The sequence below is a fragment of the Mesocricetus auratus genome, unplaced genomic scaffold, assembly GCF_017639785.1.
Source record: "Mesocricetus auratus isolate SY011 unplaced genomic scaffold, BCM_Maur_2.0 Super-Scaffold_100015, whole genome shotgun sequence".
In the NCBI taxonomy this organism is placed as follows: Eukaryota; Metazoa; Chordata; class Mammalia; order Rodentia; family Cricetidae; genus Mesocricetus; species Mesocricetus auratus.
In genome coordinates, this window is record NW_024429198.1 from 47654916 (window position 1) to 47674197 (window position 19282).

At 40.4% G+C, this 19282-nt stretch overlaps 1 protein-coding gene across 1 annotated transcript in view; it reads right to left on the bottom strand.

Annotated features, from left to right (window-relative positions):
* The window catches only part of Cdh2 (cadherin 2), a 215117-nt gene that overhangs the window by 163543 nt on the left and 32292 nt on the right, over positions 1 to 19282 (bottom strand). Inside the window, exon 2 of the mRNA XM_005065356.3 lies at positions 18035 to 18146. Coding sequence (XP_005065413.1) covers positions 18035 to 18146 — 112 coding nt within the window. The remainder of the gene's footprint in view (positions 1 to 18034; positions 18147 to 19282) is intronic.

Sequence of the window (19282 nt, forward strand, 5' to 3'; positions counted from 1 at the left end):
GGTGAGTAGCCGGCCCAAATGAAAATTATTACTTGCAATCTAATACAGCATTGAGACAAAAGCTAAGCCGAGTTTCTTTTCTTTCCAACATTTGGGTACCATCAGTGTAGCATTCTTAAGTCATAGTTGTGAGATTTTCAAGCTTGCAAATAAAGCACAAACACTTGTATATAAAACTCTACCTACAACTTAAACAATTATATCTTTATTGTAATAACTCTCCTGGTCTGGCTTGGTATTTAGTTAGTACATAGGACAAAACTAACATTAAAATTGTGTTTTACTTAAGAAGAATCCGGCTTAAGTTATAGTCTAGTCCATAAGTTGGAAAATAGAAATTAATGTTGTACAACCTGAGCACTATGTATCTTGGTCATCATAAGTGAGTCATTTTAGGGGATCCAGAGCCATCCAAAAAGTCTGCTAAACAATGAAGCAGATTTGATAAAATAACGGGCAATTAAGCTCAGTGACTTCACACGAACAATGATGAACCGCTCTTGGGTATGCCTCTCAGGTAACTGTAAGGCAGCCAGGAGCCAATCCACACAAAACATTCCGATATCTAGTCGAAAATTATGCTACTTCCTCAGGGGTACAGAAAGCTATAATCCTGACAAGACTTCAAAAGCAGAGTGAGACCGAGGGAGTCGCTGTCCTTCTTTAGCATGGTCTAGAAGAAGAAAAGCACCCCAACCCATAAGCATTAAACGTGTGTAGGATATTGAGCCATACGCATTAAATGCGTAAAGATCCCAGGCCACAATCAATCCCATGTTCTGATGAGCCAGCTGCTTTTGAAAGATTGAGTTAATTAAAAATTTATAATCGGACACATAGATAGTTGCTCTCACACACTCCTCCGCTCAGCTGAGTCTTAATTTTCAGAAACAGTTCTTCATACCATTTCCTCAGCTGGGCAGACATGCAAAGAATACTTTGAGAAAGCAGATGCTATTCAAGGCTGAAAAAAGTTGCCTTATAACTCGTTGACCAGAGTATCCTGAGCTAAAGCCTTTAACACAGGCAAGTTTATTCTGGCCTTTTTTTTTTTCTTTATTGTTGTTGTTAAGTCAAACTCAGGTGACCCAATGCCTTAAGAAAAAAATTCTGAAATAATATCTTCTGCTAGGTAAGGGGATATTTTTCTTGAGTACTGAGTTTTCTGCCAGGCTTTTAGTGTCTGGCACCGAAAGTCATAGTGACTTACAAAATCTGGGCCTCAGGAATGATGTCCCTCACTGGCACACTGCTATTTTTAAGGACATTGCCTGCCTTCCATCTGAACCAGTGCCAGGGACCCTTGATAGCATCTTCAACGTGGCACTTCACTCACTGCTGTGTAGAGTTTATATTAAATATGACCTAGAAGAAGGCCTGGATCATTAGCCATTATACTCAATCTTACAATATATTTTACAATAAAACCAAAACATTTGGGGAGAAAATTCCATTTGGAGAGGGTGAAAAAGCAAAGACCCGGGAAAGCAAGAAAATGTCCCCAAGGCCTTTTTAGGACCTGAAAAGGCATCCTTCCAGCTCCGGTAAAATCTCCTTTTACCCAAATACCTTCTACACACTTGTAAACCAGCGTCATGTTTCTGCCTTCCATCCTTCTACGTTTCTACAATAGAAACCAGAGTAACTAAGACTCTTTGATGTAATTGTCTGCTTCTGGATGAATCCATTTTTATTTATACTTGATTGCTTCCTCTATTCAATAATACCAAGAAGCCAAGGTTTTCTGGTTATCATGACAGATAGTAGAGATAGTCCCTACTTTAGACAGCTGAACAGACTATCACAGCAATTCAGTCTCCTGCCTGGGTACTTTCTGTATTCCTACCATAACATTTTCCCTTTCCAGCTACAGCTCATGCAAGCCTCTAATTCCCCTGAAGGCTTGGAGTCTGTGTTCACAACCTCCTTGAGACCTTCTGGGGGACCTAGTATCAGTTAGGATGCAACTCACTGCGTGCGACAGAAAACTCATCTCACGCTGCCTTACACAATCGATGGAGCTTATCAGCTAACACGACTAGAGGCCCAGGGGTAGAAAGAGCTCCTGGATCATATTAATTCAGCAGTTCAGTAATTTCGCTTAGGGATAGATTCCTTTCCACTCTACTAGGAAGTGTATAGCTGATGAGGACCCCTGAGGTTGCTTCCTTGTCCCCAACCAAGGAGGAGATGAAGACAAAGGAAAAGGGAGACTCTGGTGCCTCATCTCTGGAAGCAGAGATGAACTTAGCCTCTCCTGAGTTGAGTCAAGCAAGCAACAGAACACAGCTTCTCAAATACTTGCTGAAGGAAAATCTCTCTGGGGAGACCACCACAATGGCCACAATGCATTTGATTTCCAGAGAGACACTCACAACGGTTCACAACGTTAGACATAAACATCACCCAAACTGCCCTCTCCACAAATCCAGAGAGGACTCAACCTCCCGACCCAAAGCAACGCATACCTTACTCCTCGATCGTCCAAGTATCTTTAGGACTTGGTCTACGTTTTGGGGAAGTCTTTTCCAACAATAACAACTAAATGCAACTTATGGGAGAGAGTTGAGAGAGATGGCTCTATCTTGCTGCTCTAGAAGAGGACTCAAGTTCTGCTCCTAGTACCCACAAAGGATAGTTAATAACCACCCGTAATTCCAGCTCTAGAGGGCCTAACACTGTTTTTTTCTGGCCTCTGTGAACACTTTCACACCCATGTAATACACATGCATATACATAAATTTCAAAGGTTAACATAAAAAACACAGTCTGAACTCATAGACACTACTTCTAAAATCGCTGTTCCTCAGAGGCAACTTCTATTGTAGTCTCTGAAACGTTCCTCCTTTCATACAGGATCCCTCACTTCTGCAAAGAGTTATCACAGGCACATCTTGTGGAAGCTGAACAGTTTATCAGTAACAGTATAGGAGTATAGACACAAGAGCCCTGGGTTCAAATCCTGACACCTTGAGTCCTGAATGCTGCCCCTTCAAATAAATAAAACTCACTGCACCTGAATGCCCTTATCTACATTAGCACTTGTGTAGGGGCATTTTAAAGGTTAAGGATCAATCAATAGTGGGAATTTGGACAATGGAAATTATTGATAAATAAGATATCATTATTAAATTTATGAATTGCATTTTTGTTGCTTTCTACTCGTCTCATAGGCTATAACTTCAGTATTTTGTGGCAAACAAGTGATTTTCATCTGTATCTATGACGAGTTGCCTGCTGCCCCCTATGTACTAGACAACACAGCATTGCTCCCTGAGGGCCACATAAGTCTTTCTTCATCCTATTCTAAATGGTGTAACTGCAGCTGTGATAATCACACATGACCGAGTGCCCTCAGCAGCTTCTCCAAGAAAACATGAGAGTCTCTGTGATCACAGGAAAAGGCATGGGAAAGTGACGTTGCAACTTGCCCGTCTATGTAGATTGGAAAACCCAACAGTGTGCACTGGGTGTGAGGAACAAGCAAAGTCGAGGTCCCCAAAATGCTCTCTCAGGAGCAAACTCTGGATTCAGCAGGGTCTGGAAACACCCACATCCTGATCTGGCCAACATGCAGAGCTCAGGAACTAAAATATGATGCATGAAAGTGTCAGGAAGCGTGAGGCTCTGTGAAGCTGGAACACACTCACAGGAACTGTTCTGAACGTCAAAGGCAAGGTGTTCCTTACATACATTACACAGAACTGCTGACATGTCTACATGTGACCACAGGAGCCATCTACCGACAAGCACCCCCGCTATTTCCTTATGTGATTGCTTGGAAAATACTGCTCTAAGGTTATTCAAATTAAAAACTATTCAGGATGTTTAAACTGAAAAGTACTAAAACTGAGACAGTGGGGCACTACAATGGGTTGAGAAATCATGGTATCTATTAATTAGTAGGTGAATATGAACACCATGCTAGGCTTTTTCAGTTGAGTAACAATTAAGTCACAAAGGTACATTTCCCTATAATAAACGCAGTGAGATGCTTCAATGAATTTATCTGTTATAGTGAGTGAATGACAAGTCAACAAAAGATGCCAGGGCAGATCAATGTGACTGAATTGATGGAATAATTACATAAAATCCTGAGGATTTAATTTTACAAAGGAATTAAGATGGCAAATATTAGGGTCTGTGGAGAGTCTTTGATATTTCATTAAGGTATCCCGTTTTTTTTGTTTGTTTGTCCTTTAAAATCACATAGAAAAACATGTAATGGCCATCACAAATTAGTAGAGTTTTCCTTGCTCCCACAATGCATCAGCCTTGTCTGGGCAATGACATTTTCCAAGCAATTTCTTCATGCCAAGAATTTTATTGAATGAATCTACTAAACACAAATATCCCCTAGACCCCTGAGAATGGCACTTATCTTCATCCCTTTCTTAAATATATAACTCATGCTAAATTTGAGGTTACTTTTGAAATCAAAGACTAAATGCTAATCAATGGGTCCTGTTGTGTAGCACTATAATGTGAAAAGGTGATTACTGAGGACTAGTACTGAGCAGACAGAGCCCAGGAAGACTGGCTGATGGCCATCCAGGTGCCACCTCCCTGCCAAGCGTGCCCTTGCTCAGACTAAACTTCTGCAGGTAAGCAAAGCAGCCAGGAGAGAGGGAGGCTCAGTGCCAGGAATTAACTGGCCCTGGGGCTGGGGAGATGGCTCCATGGTTAGGAGCAGTTGCCCTTTCGAAGGACCTGAACTGGTTCCCAACACCTACATCAGCAGACTCACAATTACTCAACTCAAGCTCCAGCTAATCCCACACACTCTGGTAGCCTCTGTGGGCCCCACACACTTGTGCTGCACATTCATTCAGACAGTGACACACAAAGGAAAACATTCCTTTAAAAAAGACTGAGAAATAAAACCTATCGGCCATTTTCACTGCTTTCATCCTTTTGTTATTATTGTCAGTCTTCATTTACTTAACACTTTCATTAGAACTGCCCACATTTTTTAAAGGATTTTTAAACATTTTTTATTTAAAAATTTTTATTTTATAATGCTTGGATGCTTAAAATCAACAAAATCCATTAAGTGTATACAAGATATCATTTGATCCAGAAGTCGGGAGAACCCATTGTTTCTAAATACACGGCAGGGAGGAGATACATCTAACTACACCCAACACCTCAGCTTACACATGTGGACGAACATGACTTGACATCTAAACACGGAAACATAAATAACTTAATAGGATCTGTTTCTTTTCTGTTACTGAAATGCACACTAAGGCCAACTGTGTAAGAGTCAGTGCCACCACCTTTTCCAGCATCACCCTCAGAATTCACCTGAGGGCATGTAACTGGCACCCAAGCCTCAAGCCTACTGTGGTACCATGAGAACTGGCCCTTCAATACGCTCCGGCAGTGTCACCGACAGTACTGGAAATGAAGAAGCTAAGAGAATGGAACTCTGGGAGAGTTACTTCCGGTGTTTTTAATACAGATTTTAGAAACAAGCAGCGAGCAAGCGAACAAGCAGAGTGAAGGAGCAATCAATAGAAAGATACTACAACCAAATCACGATGAGTGGCTCACCTAAGGGGAAGCGCCTTACTATAACGGAAACCTTCATAGCCGGAGGAATACAAATTGGCACAGAGAACTCAAGGAGAGGGCGGGGGAGGGGCCAAGCAGGTACTGAAAACACACAAGTTTTAAAAAGTGTCTCCAGTCTCAACGTCACTCTCAGTGCAGCCCAGAGAGTGGACGCTGCATTAACGGTAATTTGGGAAGGCACTTCGAAAGCTCCCTACCCACAAAACAACGCAGTCCGGTATTCACAAAAGGAACCTTGTGACCTAAAGAAGGAAACACGAAGGAGGAGGCCATGAATGACTTTTCCCTTCCAAGTGAGGAAGGATGACCTGCAAAGACTTAACACCCAGCCACTGAAAAGAAAGCTTCCGGGCTGGAGAGAAGCCTTAGCCATTGTAAAGCTATGCTCCCAAAGTAAGCTGGAGACAGACAGCTTGAGGCTCAAGTGTGAACACACGCATAAAGTTGGGTTGCTGGGGAGAAGCTGGGAGCAGTCGGGGAAGGGAAAAATTATCAAAATATTCCGTATGAATAAAATTTAGGGGTTGGAGTGATAGCTCAAAGATTAAATCACTGACTGGTCTCTAAGAAGCCCAGGGTTCAATACTCAGAACGCACTGCCTGTAATTCCAGATCCGGGGGATCTGATGCCCTTTTCTGCTACACAGGCTCCTGCATGTGTGTAGGGTACATAAGCTCATACAACCAAACACATATACACATAAAAGATAAAAATAAATAATCAATGAAAAACTGAAAACCTTCAAAAATTTTAACGAGAAGTAAATATATGTTCCTTCCACTGGCTATCCCAAGAAGACAAAGCCCAAAAGGCCAGGGGAAAAAAAAAGTAAAAAAGAAAGCTCAGACTGCTGTAAGCATCAGGTACTGATGGTTACAAAGGAAAAAAAAAAGTGCTTATATCAAAAAACACAATTGGGAATCCATCTTTGTAGTCTATTCTGTCATTTTGGGAGGCAAACATCTGATGGTATGAATATCCTCTCAATGGCCTGTAAAAGACCAATGCATGTGCTTTTTAAAAACAGTTACATCGTGAATATTCATTGGTATTGCTTTCATCCAAGTACATATTGTGTGTTGAACATATTACCCCCTTGCCCCTGCTCCATTGGTCCCCTTTGCCCCTTTATACAGTTTGGTTTTTTATTCTAGTTTCACGTTACATACACGACTTAATATCCTGAAGTAACATTTGTTTTGATAACTTGCGAGATTCCTGCAAACAGGCCATTTTCTGTGTGTCAAAAGAAAAAGAAAAGGGGTCTTTCTGCTGTTTCTGCCTGAATTCTGCTGTCACACACTTTCTACACTGCCTGACATTACAAAACTCTACTTTAGGAAATCATAGCCCAAGAACTGAAATATAGTCTTAGCATGCAGTTTGACGTTGCTGTAATCTGGGAAGCAACAGCTTATTCTTGATCATTTCATGGCTTAGAGAGGGAGGGAGAAGATGAAGAGAGAACAAAAAGGGTCCATTTCTTCAAGTTGATTAACATCACCTAAAACTTGTTTATGTTACGGCTTGCTCCACTATTCAAATGGTCTTTTGGAAAATAATTACAGGCATCTTTTCCTAGAGCCACTGAGTAGCTGGCATATCACATGACTTCTAGATACTGGTGAAGCTAGGATCTGTATTGAAACAAAAACAACTTACAAGCCTAACACTTGTATAAAACATAAATTTTACCAGTCTTGGAGAGCAGCTTATTTGACAGTCACTGAGGGACTTGAGTTAATTTCACCTCTAGCTAGAGCCAAAACCATAATGTTGCTGTAAATAACTCCACTCCTACCCAGAGCTGGCTAGAAGACCAAACCTGCATCAAAGGCAAAAGAAATGCCCCTGTCATACGCATCAGAGCACATGGTATTCAATTCAGTTGAGAGGAAAACCTCAGTTTCCTCTCTTTTAAAGAAGAGACTGATCTGAAGTGTCGAAACACTACCGATAAAACTGTTTGATGTTCAGCCAGGGACCTAGGAGAATGAGGGAGCCCAGGCAATCATGACCATGTATGCTGAGAATCTGGAATCCAAGTGACTCACTCCAACAAGGATTTTGCTTTTCCGTTGATCAACAACCTCTGGTTTCCTAAAAAGTAAGTATTGTGTGTTAAATATTCAAGAACACCTTGCAGAATGAAAAACAAAGTGATAAAAAGCAATGGCCTCAGAGGATAAGGCACTACGGTAGCACAATGTGGGGATCAAAGGCACACTGGGAGAAAATCTCAGAAACTTGATTCTGTCAGCCCTGTCGAGAAATCACTTTTTTTTTTAAGCAGAAGGTTTCAAAGATGGAGCAGACATCGTATTGGAATGATCTCCTTCCCACTTCAGAGGAGAGAGTGGTGGCAGTATTCTGGTAGAAACTAGATAACCATCTGTTAAGAATACTGGAGCCATGAAAATGCTGTTTGCATCATGGAACACCACAAAGGTTTTATTTTTATCCTCTTTGCCATTTCTGTAGAGGAAACCTTCAGAGATAAATCAGATGGCTGGAATGAGGACTTGTGACCATCTGAGGCTCAGTAACAAAAGGCCTTGCAGTGGGTTCAAATGCATGTGTTTAAGACACATGTAGAGCAGGTGGCAATACAGGTTTCTGAGTTCCACCACATCTCATTTCTCAAGCCAGGTCTATGTTGTCTGAGCAACTAACTGACTACTGTATACTGTACCGTGATGTTTTCCTTCCCACTGAACTTGTTTTCTCATCATAAAAACACTTAAGAAAGAAGCCATTTAAAAATGATCCCCCATATGTAGCCACCCCCCCACCTTCCACTCAAATTCCCCTTTCTTCTCATGAAAAATTTAATCCTTGTGCAACTTCCTCCTCTACCTGACTGTAGAACATACAGGCAAGTCAAGCTTTTGAGAATTGTCTCTGAGCGTTTTCATCAAAGACAAGAGCAACTCTACATTGTGGATACCAATGGAAGCTTCTCAGTCCTCTTGTGAGCAGACATTTAGTGTATAGGAAGACCCTGTGACTGTGAAACACTCATCACCCTACAGGTCATCACACCTTCCTGGTGCTTCTCCTTCCTCACTGGTCTTAACACTGGACTCTTCAAGTGTTTCTTTTCTTTGGCCTCTCCTGCTCCCATTAACTCCTTAGTGACCCGTGCATGTCTTTCTGTGTTGCAAGAACATGGAGCACGTTCCATTCTGCAACCTTAGTCTCTCCACTAAGCCCTAGAATTCCATACGAATGCCTCCCAGGCTTCTCAGATCATCTCAAAAGATCAAGCCAACCTCTTAATCCTCCAATGCAGTGAGGAATGTCCTACCCCGTGCTCAGACACCTTGGAGCCTCCCTCAACTCTCTTTTCTCTCATGGTAACACTCTCAATCCATCACATCCCACGAGCTTTATATGAAAATGCACTTAAAAATTCCATACAGAAAAAAATAGAGCAGAGATTTGGATGAATATTAAAGGTGTTTATACCACAAAACTCTTAGACACACAGGGGCAAGTGTCCCTGGTCTTTGATTCTTCACTGAATTCTTAGAGCACCAAAAAGTAAGAGGACAAAAAGAAAAAAAGCAGATAAGCTGACTTACATCAGAACAAAAAATGTGATCGGGTGAGCGGACATACCTATAATCTAGAGCACGGGCATCGTCAGTTCCAGACCAGGCTAACTTTTATGTAAAGAACAAGTATAGTTGTTCCTATATAACAGGACCCTGTGTCTAAAACCCAAGGAAGCACTGGAGGTGTAACTCAGTGGTAAAACACTTAACATATGTATTCAAAGCTACCAGTTTACTTACACACAGACAGACAGACAGACAGACAGACAGACAGACACACACACACACACACCAAAATATCATGCAGCCAAGGGCATATTCCAAAAGGTATAAAGAACACTTCTGTGGTCTCAACGTCTGTGTCCTTACACTCACCTCAAAATTCACATGATGAAATGCTAACAGCCAATATGATGGTATCAGAAGGCAGGCTTTGTAAATGGGATGTGATCACAAGGACTCTGTTATTATGATTCTGGTCAGTGCTTTTGTAAAAAGGTCCCTGTAGTAACTATTCTTGGTCATCGACTTGACTACATCTGGTATTAAATAAAACCCAAAAGCTAGGCACACCATTGTGGAAGTTTTCTCTTAAATCATTTGAATTGGGAAGACCTACTTCTAATCTAGACCTTTGAAGTGGAAAGATTCACCTTTATCCTGGGCCACACCTTTTGCTGGCAGCCTATATAAAGGACACTGAAGAAGGAAGCTGGCTTTCTTTGCCTGCTTGCTCTTATTCTTGATAGCAAATCTATTCCTTCACTGGCATTAAAGCCTTCTCTCTGGGATTTTCTAAGATGTATAGTGAAGACCAACTGAGATATCCAGCAACTTGGACTAAGCAACTTCCTGTTGGCAGACAGCCATTGTTAGACTAGCCGAACCATAGTCTACAAGCCATTCTAATAAATTCTTTCTGTGTGTGTGTGTGTGTGTGTGTGTGTGTGTGTGTGTGTGTGTGTGTTTCATTTTAGGTGCTCTGCTCCTCTAGAGAGCCCTGACTTACATTGCCATACATTTCCACTTCTGCCATGGGGGCCACAGTAGTACAAAGAGGGCCTCATATGATAAGGCAGATCATCACCTGAAACCACACCTGCACAAACTCCGAACCTGGATGTCTCAAGCTTTGGAGGAAGGAGAAACCACCCAATCTATAATATTTTGCTACAGCAACCCAAAAAGACTAAGGCAGCAGACTACAGAACAAGACATGTCTACAAACCACATATCTAATAAAAACCTGCTTTCTAGGAGATCACTCTCTCTCCCCCCGCTCCCTATTCCTCTCCCTCTCTCTCTTAATCTAGCTGTGTATTCCCATGACTCCAAAACAAAGACAGAGCTAAATTTCTAAAAAATGAGCCAAGGAATTGAATAGATACTTATTCACAATTACATACAAATGAAATATTCAAAAAGGATGTCCAACATCATTCGTCATTGGGAAAATGCAAATCAAAACTATAGTGAGGTGTATCTTCATACCCACCAGGATGGTTACAATAAAAATAAATGTAAAATAACACTTGCTGGTCTGGGAGAATACTGCTTTTGTGAGATGCGTTTCATAGGTCTGCAATGATGCTAACATACAAACAATACACAGACTATACTGACAGTACACAGAGTATACTCGCAATCAGGTATACATTTGGGAAAATAAAAACAAGTTCCCAAAAAGAATGGTATGTGTCGTCTACACACATTCATACCAACAGCATTTTCAATGACCTGTAAGAGAAAACATCTATTTTGCCTATCAGCAGATCATTGATCAATCCCTAACAGAATGGATGAACACATTTTGGGGGTGTGTGTTAACCTACGTGCCACTGTACGTGTGACGGGTCCATACAATGCATACCATTTACCTATAAGAAGGAATGCGGTTCTGATGACACAAACTAAGGCTTCAAAGAATTTCCCAAGTTTTATGCTGTGTGAAAGAAGTGTCACAAAAGTTTGTGTGCTGGAGGATGAAAGTGGGGACAGTGCTTCTGGGGTAGAACCCCCTACTTTGAGGAGGTGGAATTGTTTGCAAGTGGAAAGAGCTTCTGGTGTCTGCACCACTCTGAATAGACTAAGTGCCATCACGCCGATCACTTTAAAAGGGTTAATTCCGTGTTACACGACTTTTACTTCGTCTGTGTTTCCTCCGAAATTCTAAGTCCAAGCGCTGCTCTCACCCTCCTTGCCACCACCGTGGTCCCCTCACCCTCTCGCGCTAGCCTCCCATCTGGCCTCTCGTCCCGTCTTTTCTCAGAGTCACAGCCAGTGTAATCGTGTTTTGAAGTCAGAGCATGTCCTCCCTGTGCTGAAAGCCCTCCAAAACCCTCTACCTCTTCTTAGTCAAAGCCAGAGTCCTTACATGAGTCTACAAAGCCTCACACAAAGTGGCCGGTTACTTACTACACTGACCTCATTTCACCTCAGCCTCTTCCGGTCTCTACCCCCGGTCAGCCAGGCCCTCTCCCTTGGGGCCCTAACACCTACTGTTAACTGTTTTTCACATTATTCCTCTCAAGCATCTATTGCTGTTGGACCAAGACGATATCAAATATTAGCTTACTTTTCTCTTATGCCCTGATACCCTTCCTAAACTGCCAAAGCACACATTCTCCATTTAGTCCTCCCACTGCATTTGTCTCAGGGCACTGATTTCTGCCAGAACACATAGTCCCTGACAGATGCTGAGCACAAGGACAGACAGAAACGTTTTCTTTGATCTGATAAGGGATGATGATCTGTAAAAATATTTGGGAAGCTGGTCATTAGTGTTTGCAAGTGACAGGCAAACCATGTCTTTAACAATGTCCCCTTGTCACACGTTGTTGAAGGAACCAACCTCAACTCCTCCAAATTTCTTAAGGCTAGGAATACCTGTAAAAGATGCTAAAACAGGAAGTATACTCTGGGACAGGTATATGTCTTCCTTTGTAGTTGTCTATTAAGAAAGCAGGGCCAAAAATACATGCAAGGGGTTTGGAAAACAAGTGGGAAATCATGCCTAAGCAAATATAAATGAGACAAAAGGCCTCAGTTCTTTTATTTATTATGAAGTTAATTGTACTGCTTAAAGAAAAGAAACTTTCCAGGCCTGTAATCTGGCTCTGCAGGTCAAAGCCTTAGCAATGTCAGCCAAAGGTTCAGGGACCAGTTAACCTGGAGTACACAGTATGACAGAGATGAGACAGGCACTGTTTCAACAGGTTGGAAAGACAGAACCAACTGCAGAAAGTTGTCCTCTGACTTCCAAGCATGGCCTATGCTGTAAGTGACCCCCCACACACACACAGGACTGTGAAAATAAAAAAATAAATGGTGTTAAAACTGTATGTCATGAACTACTACGGCTCATGAGAACATTTTGAAAAATGATCACCATAGGATGCACCCACTGTTTATCAATAGCTCAGAGAACAACTTGTGTGTGTGTGTGTGTGTGTGTGTGTCTGTGTCTGTGCGTGTGTGTGTATCTGTGCCATTTCCCATAATCCATCAGAAGCCAAGTGAACAGTAATGGCCTGCCTGACTTTATCAACAAGAACTTTATAAGCCTACAGTTCAAATATTTTAAAACATTTTATATATTAAATACAAACAAAATTTACCAAAACAATTATAATAAGGTTTCTTGAACAAATATATTAAAATTCAGTGTGACATATCATTCAAAGGCTAGGTCATCCTGTGGCCTCAGTTCACTGTGCTGCAATGACCAACGTGGAAAGCTATACGCAGAGGTTTCTGTCCCCCCGGTCCTACAGCCCCTTAGTTCAAAATAAGCACACAGAAGCCTTGTTTGGCTGATGGCTTAGGCTCCTTATTGGCTAGTTCTCTCTTAATTAATAACTCATTTCTACTAATCTGAGTATCTCCATGTAGCCTTGATTTAACCTGTGAATGCCCAGACCTCTTGCTTCCTCGATAGCTACATGGTGTCTTACTCCAGCTCTTTCCAGAATTCTCCTAGTCTGGTAGTCCCTCCTATACTTCCTGCCTGGCTACATCCTGCCTGTCCATTGGCTGAAACTGTTTTAGCCATCAACCAATAAAAGAAACATATATTCAAAACATAGAGATGGAAAGCAAAGGAGACAAATTCCCAAGGATGGTCTCTATAAACATACACACACGCACTCCCACATACATAACCCACCCAGATATGACCGTGCAAGCACACACACTAAACATACAAATAGCACGGCATTTGAGCCCTATACTCCTACTAAACAAAAACTGCTTGAGTCATGTTGTCTAGAGTTACCATCCTTCAGCCCCCACATTAATGCAGAACAGGCTCAATCAGCAAGCAAACTAATCTAAATTAAATCCCATGGAGTTGAACATAATCATCATGAGCTGCCCAGAGGTTGTGCATCAGAATGGATTACTGAAAATATTCATGGTAATTGCCAGTTGCTATTTATGTTAACCAGATCTGAAGAGTTGACTTGGCAAAACAGCATGAAGACAGCCAATTCAAAACACACAAGGACATCCCTCTTGGCAACCACACTGAAAAGCCTAGGACCCTCTGCAGTGTCAGAGTGGATTCTGGTGCTGTGTCAGATACTGTGGACATGGGACAGAAATGTAAGGTGGTAATTATTTTATTTTCCAGTAATGTACTTCCACCAGACTTTTTTTTTATTCCCAGCTTAGTGGAGTTAAATATTATCTTCCAGAATCCGAGATTTTTCTGGCAGTAAATAGGCACGTACAAATGATGAAGAGTGAAAATAAATAAAATGTGTATCTATTTTTGTTATTGGGAGAGGTGTTGTTTATGAGATGGTCTCCAAATCTTCCCTGAAGCATGTCAATCAAAGTGCAAAGAGAGGAAGTGGACCTTCTATGAGCTTTGCATGAGAATTCTGGATACGTGGACTAAAACCTCCCAATCTCTGTGGTGGGCTTTTTTTTAATTATCAGCATCATCAGAACTAGGTTAGGAGGGAAAAAAACCAACACCGAGTTCTAATTCCAGGTCTGCAGCTAGCAGACTAAGAAGCTATGTAATCATGGGCAAGCCTATAATCTCTCAGAGCTCTAATTTGCTTGTCTGGAAAATGAGAGAGTTGGTAATAAGTGCTTTGAAACTGGAATAGGAAAATGTAAGGTAAAATTGACTGCCTAAATATGACAGATCTGATCCTAATTCACGAAGGCAAACATATATCTCACAGGATTAAAAGCCGCCCTTCCCCAGAAAGGAAAGAACAAATCTTATAAAACATTACAAAATTATATGACGATGACGATCTTAAAATGAAGTAACATACATTTAAGCTTGAGAGAAGAGAGCGAGACAGAGACAGAGGCAGAGAGAGGAATACTATTTTACCAAGAACATTTCTACAGGGCTGCTACAGGGCTGAAGACATAGTTCACTTGGCGAAGACCTGTGTTTGGATTTCAGGAGAAACCCAGAAGCAGCATCTGTAAACCCAGTGTTTCTGCAGAGAGATGGGAGGAGGAGAAGCAAAATTCTTGGGCACCAGAAGGTCAGCTAGCCCAACTTACCTAGCAGTAACAACAGAAAGACTCAGTCTCAACAAGGTAAAAGCAAGGACCAACACATGGAGATATCATCTGGTCTACACACACATCATGTGTCAGGCATGCACGCACACACGCACACGCGCACACACACACACACACACACACGCACATGCACACACACACACGAGAGAGAGAGAGAGAGAGAGAGAGAGAGACAGAGAGAGATCAAACATCCACCTGTCAAACTCTATTTTCTTTAACCTAAAAATTCTGCTTTTGAACCAATTCCAGAAGAAGCTTTCCCCAAAGAAACATCAACTTTCTCTAGAATCTCCATAGCAGCACTATACATCAGAAAAGAAAATTGGAAACAACCTATATGTTCAAAAATAGACACACAGCTAAGAAAAATCTGGCTTTGCTAACAAAACAGAACTGAGGGCTATGTAGCTATTTTAGACAATAACGGATTCTGTTCAGTGAGTCAAAGTATCCATATAATACAACACCAGAGGCCAAGGTTCAACATAAGGCACATCAGTCTATGATTTTACAAAAGCACATACTGATGAAATCTACAAGAGATAATGGAGGACCTACGTAGTTCTTAAGGTTTGTTATCTCATGAAATTCATTACAAATGGAGAAAATGAAAGGGAAATTGGGGACAGGCTGTTCTCTAACGACTATCCAGGCGACACATGATGCTTCCCTGGCTTTCTAATGTCATCGTACATCTTTAATGAGAGCTTAATATTTTCCAAGCACCTTCATGGAGATTACTACTCAACTATTAAAAATGATCTGCGGCCCTGGTTCTAAATGCCAAAACTTTCGACTCTTTCACAATGCTTGGTATGCCACATGTATCCTGTGACACCGCAGCATGCAACAGGTGAGGGCGTGGTATGCCACATGTATCCTGTGACAGCATAGCATGTAACAGGTGAGCCACTGTCCTCTTTAAAAATGTCATCAATAGGAAATTAATTAAAGAATCATGTTTTAACATTTCAAATAGAGTGGGATACAGAATTAAAATGATTGGCTAGCATGTGAAAACTGATTCTAACTATAAAAGGCACATATATGCTACAGGATTGAGAAAGGAATGGTTTGCGACAGAAGGAGACAGCAAATGAGAAAACATGATGATCTTTAGTGGTGGGAACTCTTAGCATTAACCTTCATACGGGAGAACACTCCAATGGCTTGGGAAAGTGTCAAAGACTCTCCTCTAGAATTATGTCCTTGAACCCTACAGGCCACTAGCACATACCAGAAGCAATCACTCCCAGCGGCTTGGCAATGTTGCATATATAAGGTGAAAAGAATTACTGCAGTATCCAAACTCATGCATATAATTATGGCATGGCATTTCACTTCCATGAATGGAACAGCTTTGGATTATTATCCTACTAAAGATTCCAAAAATATATAACAGATAAAAGCTGCAATCATTTAAGTCAGGTCTCTGACAGGAACATTAACTGATAACACTTAAGCCTAATGCTCCTTGAAATTTGAGTGAATTTTCTTCTTTTCCCAAAGTTACTTATTTCCTCTAGTGGGTGTTTTAAACATGGTGTCTTGAGCTTTTATGTGCTGGTTTGCCCTTTAACATCTTCTAAGATGGATAAAGAAAACCAGTGATAGTATGTCATGTGCAAAACCACACACTGTCAGCTATTTTTCTCCCAGGAAGGATTGCTGTAAAATAAAGTCAACAGTATTTTGAACCTTTCATAATGACAACTTCAGGAGAAAGATGCAAGCAAAAAGCTATGCCCTATTTCTTGTGTTAAGAGCATTACCGGATATTTGGAAAATGAGCTATTAGTTTTAAAACTATTCAAAATGTCCAAGTAATTAATTTTACATCAATAGTTTCTGGTGACAGACTATGAGCTTATTTGTAAAAAAACAAAACAAAACAAAAAAATTAAAGACTCTTAGAAAAAGGAATTAGTCTTTTAAAAAAAGAATCACAAAAAATGCAATTAAAAAATCACAACCAATTACCCCAAGATTTTTGGGGGGCTTGGCAGAACTATTTCTTAGAATCGTATTAATATATTTTTTGCACACTTATGGAGAGCTTCCCCATTATACAGGTTCTAAAATAACTTTGCGATAATTTACACATACAAAGATCAAGGAAAGTTTGTAGGTCTCCCCCAGATTCTCTCCGAGATAAAGTTAACGCACTATGATTTGAAGTAAACAACCATCGAGTCAGCCATCACCCACTTCATAAGAGTGATTCAGAGCCGAGGAAGACTGACTGACATGCACTATTAAAGAGCATGTAACGAGGCAGGGGCAAGAGAAGGCTTTGGAGAAAATTGGAAATCAGCTTCAGAAAGACCACATAGGTAGGAGCAAATCACAATTTAAGGAGAAATTAAAATCTAAGCTGCACCAAAGAGCTTCCCTAGCTAAGAGGCCATTTACATTTCAAAGTCCTCTGCCTCCAGTATTCTTAGGTATTAGAGAAGTAGAGTTTGTCAGTGCTACAGAGACACTTCAATTAAGGCTATGTGGTAGAGCTCTGTGCAAATTAATTAGCTGAAGTTAACAGATTTTCTAAATGCAGCTCTCTCAGACAACCTTAGAGATGTGCAAGATTTGCAAGGATTTAAATGACTCACTGATCAACTCTTGCTTTCATATTTCAATAACATATTGTTTAATGATAAATGTGTTCATGACAATACTACAAGGCTACTAACCAAACTTTATTTGTTTCTCACTGGAACTAAAGGAAAGGGCTTTAAATTTTGCTTTAGAAGGGTTTTACATCTGATTTTGAACTAGACTTGTTGGCAAGAGTTCTCATATAGTAATCATAATGAACTTGATCATATTTACATGGAAAATGAGTCTAAATTTCAGATTCACTTATATGTTTCACATACACAAGCTTTCTAGTAATTTCTATAAACAACATCATAACAAAAACGCAGATTTCATGCTCTCACCTGAGACTGTTAAATTTGTTTACAATAATTTTGCCAAATATTAAAATTGAGCATGTCTTAGTCAGAGTTAATATTTATGAATTGCTTTCTGAAATTCAAGGAAATAATTTTTGACCCTTAGAATCAGATGTCTGATAAGTAATCATTCTAATATATTCAGGAAAAGCAGAAAAAGAAGTTGTGTGAAGTTTCTTAGTATAAATTTAAAAAGGAAGAAACTTGAAAATGTCACAAGGCTAAGAGCTTTCCAACAATGTACATAGGGAATACATAAACTTCTCTGTAGGTAAAATCTCTAAGATCTCATTATGGAGACTGAAAAACCCACACTTGCTATGCCCGAGAGATGAATCAGAGACCTGAAAACCATGGACAAAATATAGACAAGGATTGTTTTAAGATACTACCATTGAGAAGAGGCTGTCCTTCGTGCACATCCTTCGGTAAGACTGCGCTGTAAACATCTTCAGGAAATCCAGTCTTGCATAATGCAATTTCACCAGAAGCCTCCACAGACGCCTGGAACACAAGAGAAAAATGCAGGCAATGATTGCTGCCGCCTTCTCCCGAGACACAGTCCACTTGGCATCCAGCCCCATTTTTTTCAGCTATCTTGTACAAGCAACCTCTGTTTCTGAAGGGTTACAATTAGAATGTAGAGGGCAAAGGGTTAATCTTTTTGATAATTAGAGTTAAAGAAACAAATCCCACTTGTCCAGTCCTGAAAAAATCTACATAATACACATTCCAGGTTCCTCTAAGGACTAACCATTTCCATTAAAATGGGCATTGTGAATGAAGAGGACCAAGGAGGCATGGATAGGAGTCAGCCAAATAGTCCCAGGGGCCCATACATCACCATAGTAACGAGAAGGCTCATGGAAAAAGAAGTATACATTCCAGTGTATAGATAAGTTTTACATTCTCTTCTAGCTCTACATGAAGTTCACTTCAACACACTTTGTTGGTGGAAAAAGTTATGATAAATTTACTGCAGAATAAAGAATATATGCCAAGTCAAACCAAACAATATAGGATATAGTCTTTAAATTGAAATTATATGTTTTTAAAAAAACTCAATTAAGATTTTTTTCCTATACTTAAAAAGTAGCTGTGAGTATCTCTGCATCTTCCTCTCTATCAACATACTTAGTCACTCACAGGTGCTTAAAATTCAGTCATACCAAACTTTACTGAAATAACCATCAATATTCGCGCCAGTACTTCTGGCTCCACTGGTCCAATATCAAGATGTTCAGACCTTACAGTATTCTCCATTAACTATAGGAATCTCTACCCTACACTGCTGGAAGTTTGAACACAGAGAAGGTAAGAATACATAAAGTTCACCAAAAGTAGCAATTTCAGTAGCCAGAGTGTCAGGAACAGTCCTCAACGACACAACAAACCAGAAAGAAACGCTCACTGACCCCTGCATCCCCACCCCCAAAGTGGCAGAACTCAGAACAGGTGGCGTCTGGATGAACAATACAATGCCGCTTCTTAATTTAAAGAATCCCTGAATTACACATATTTAGTTTAGAAATAACGACTTTGCAAAAAAGCCACTCATCTAATGGTTAATCTGTGCTTTTTCATGTTTAAGGAAATAAAAAAATTATAGGGAATTAAGTATTTAATATCAAAACATTATT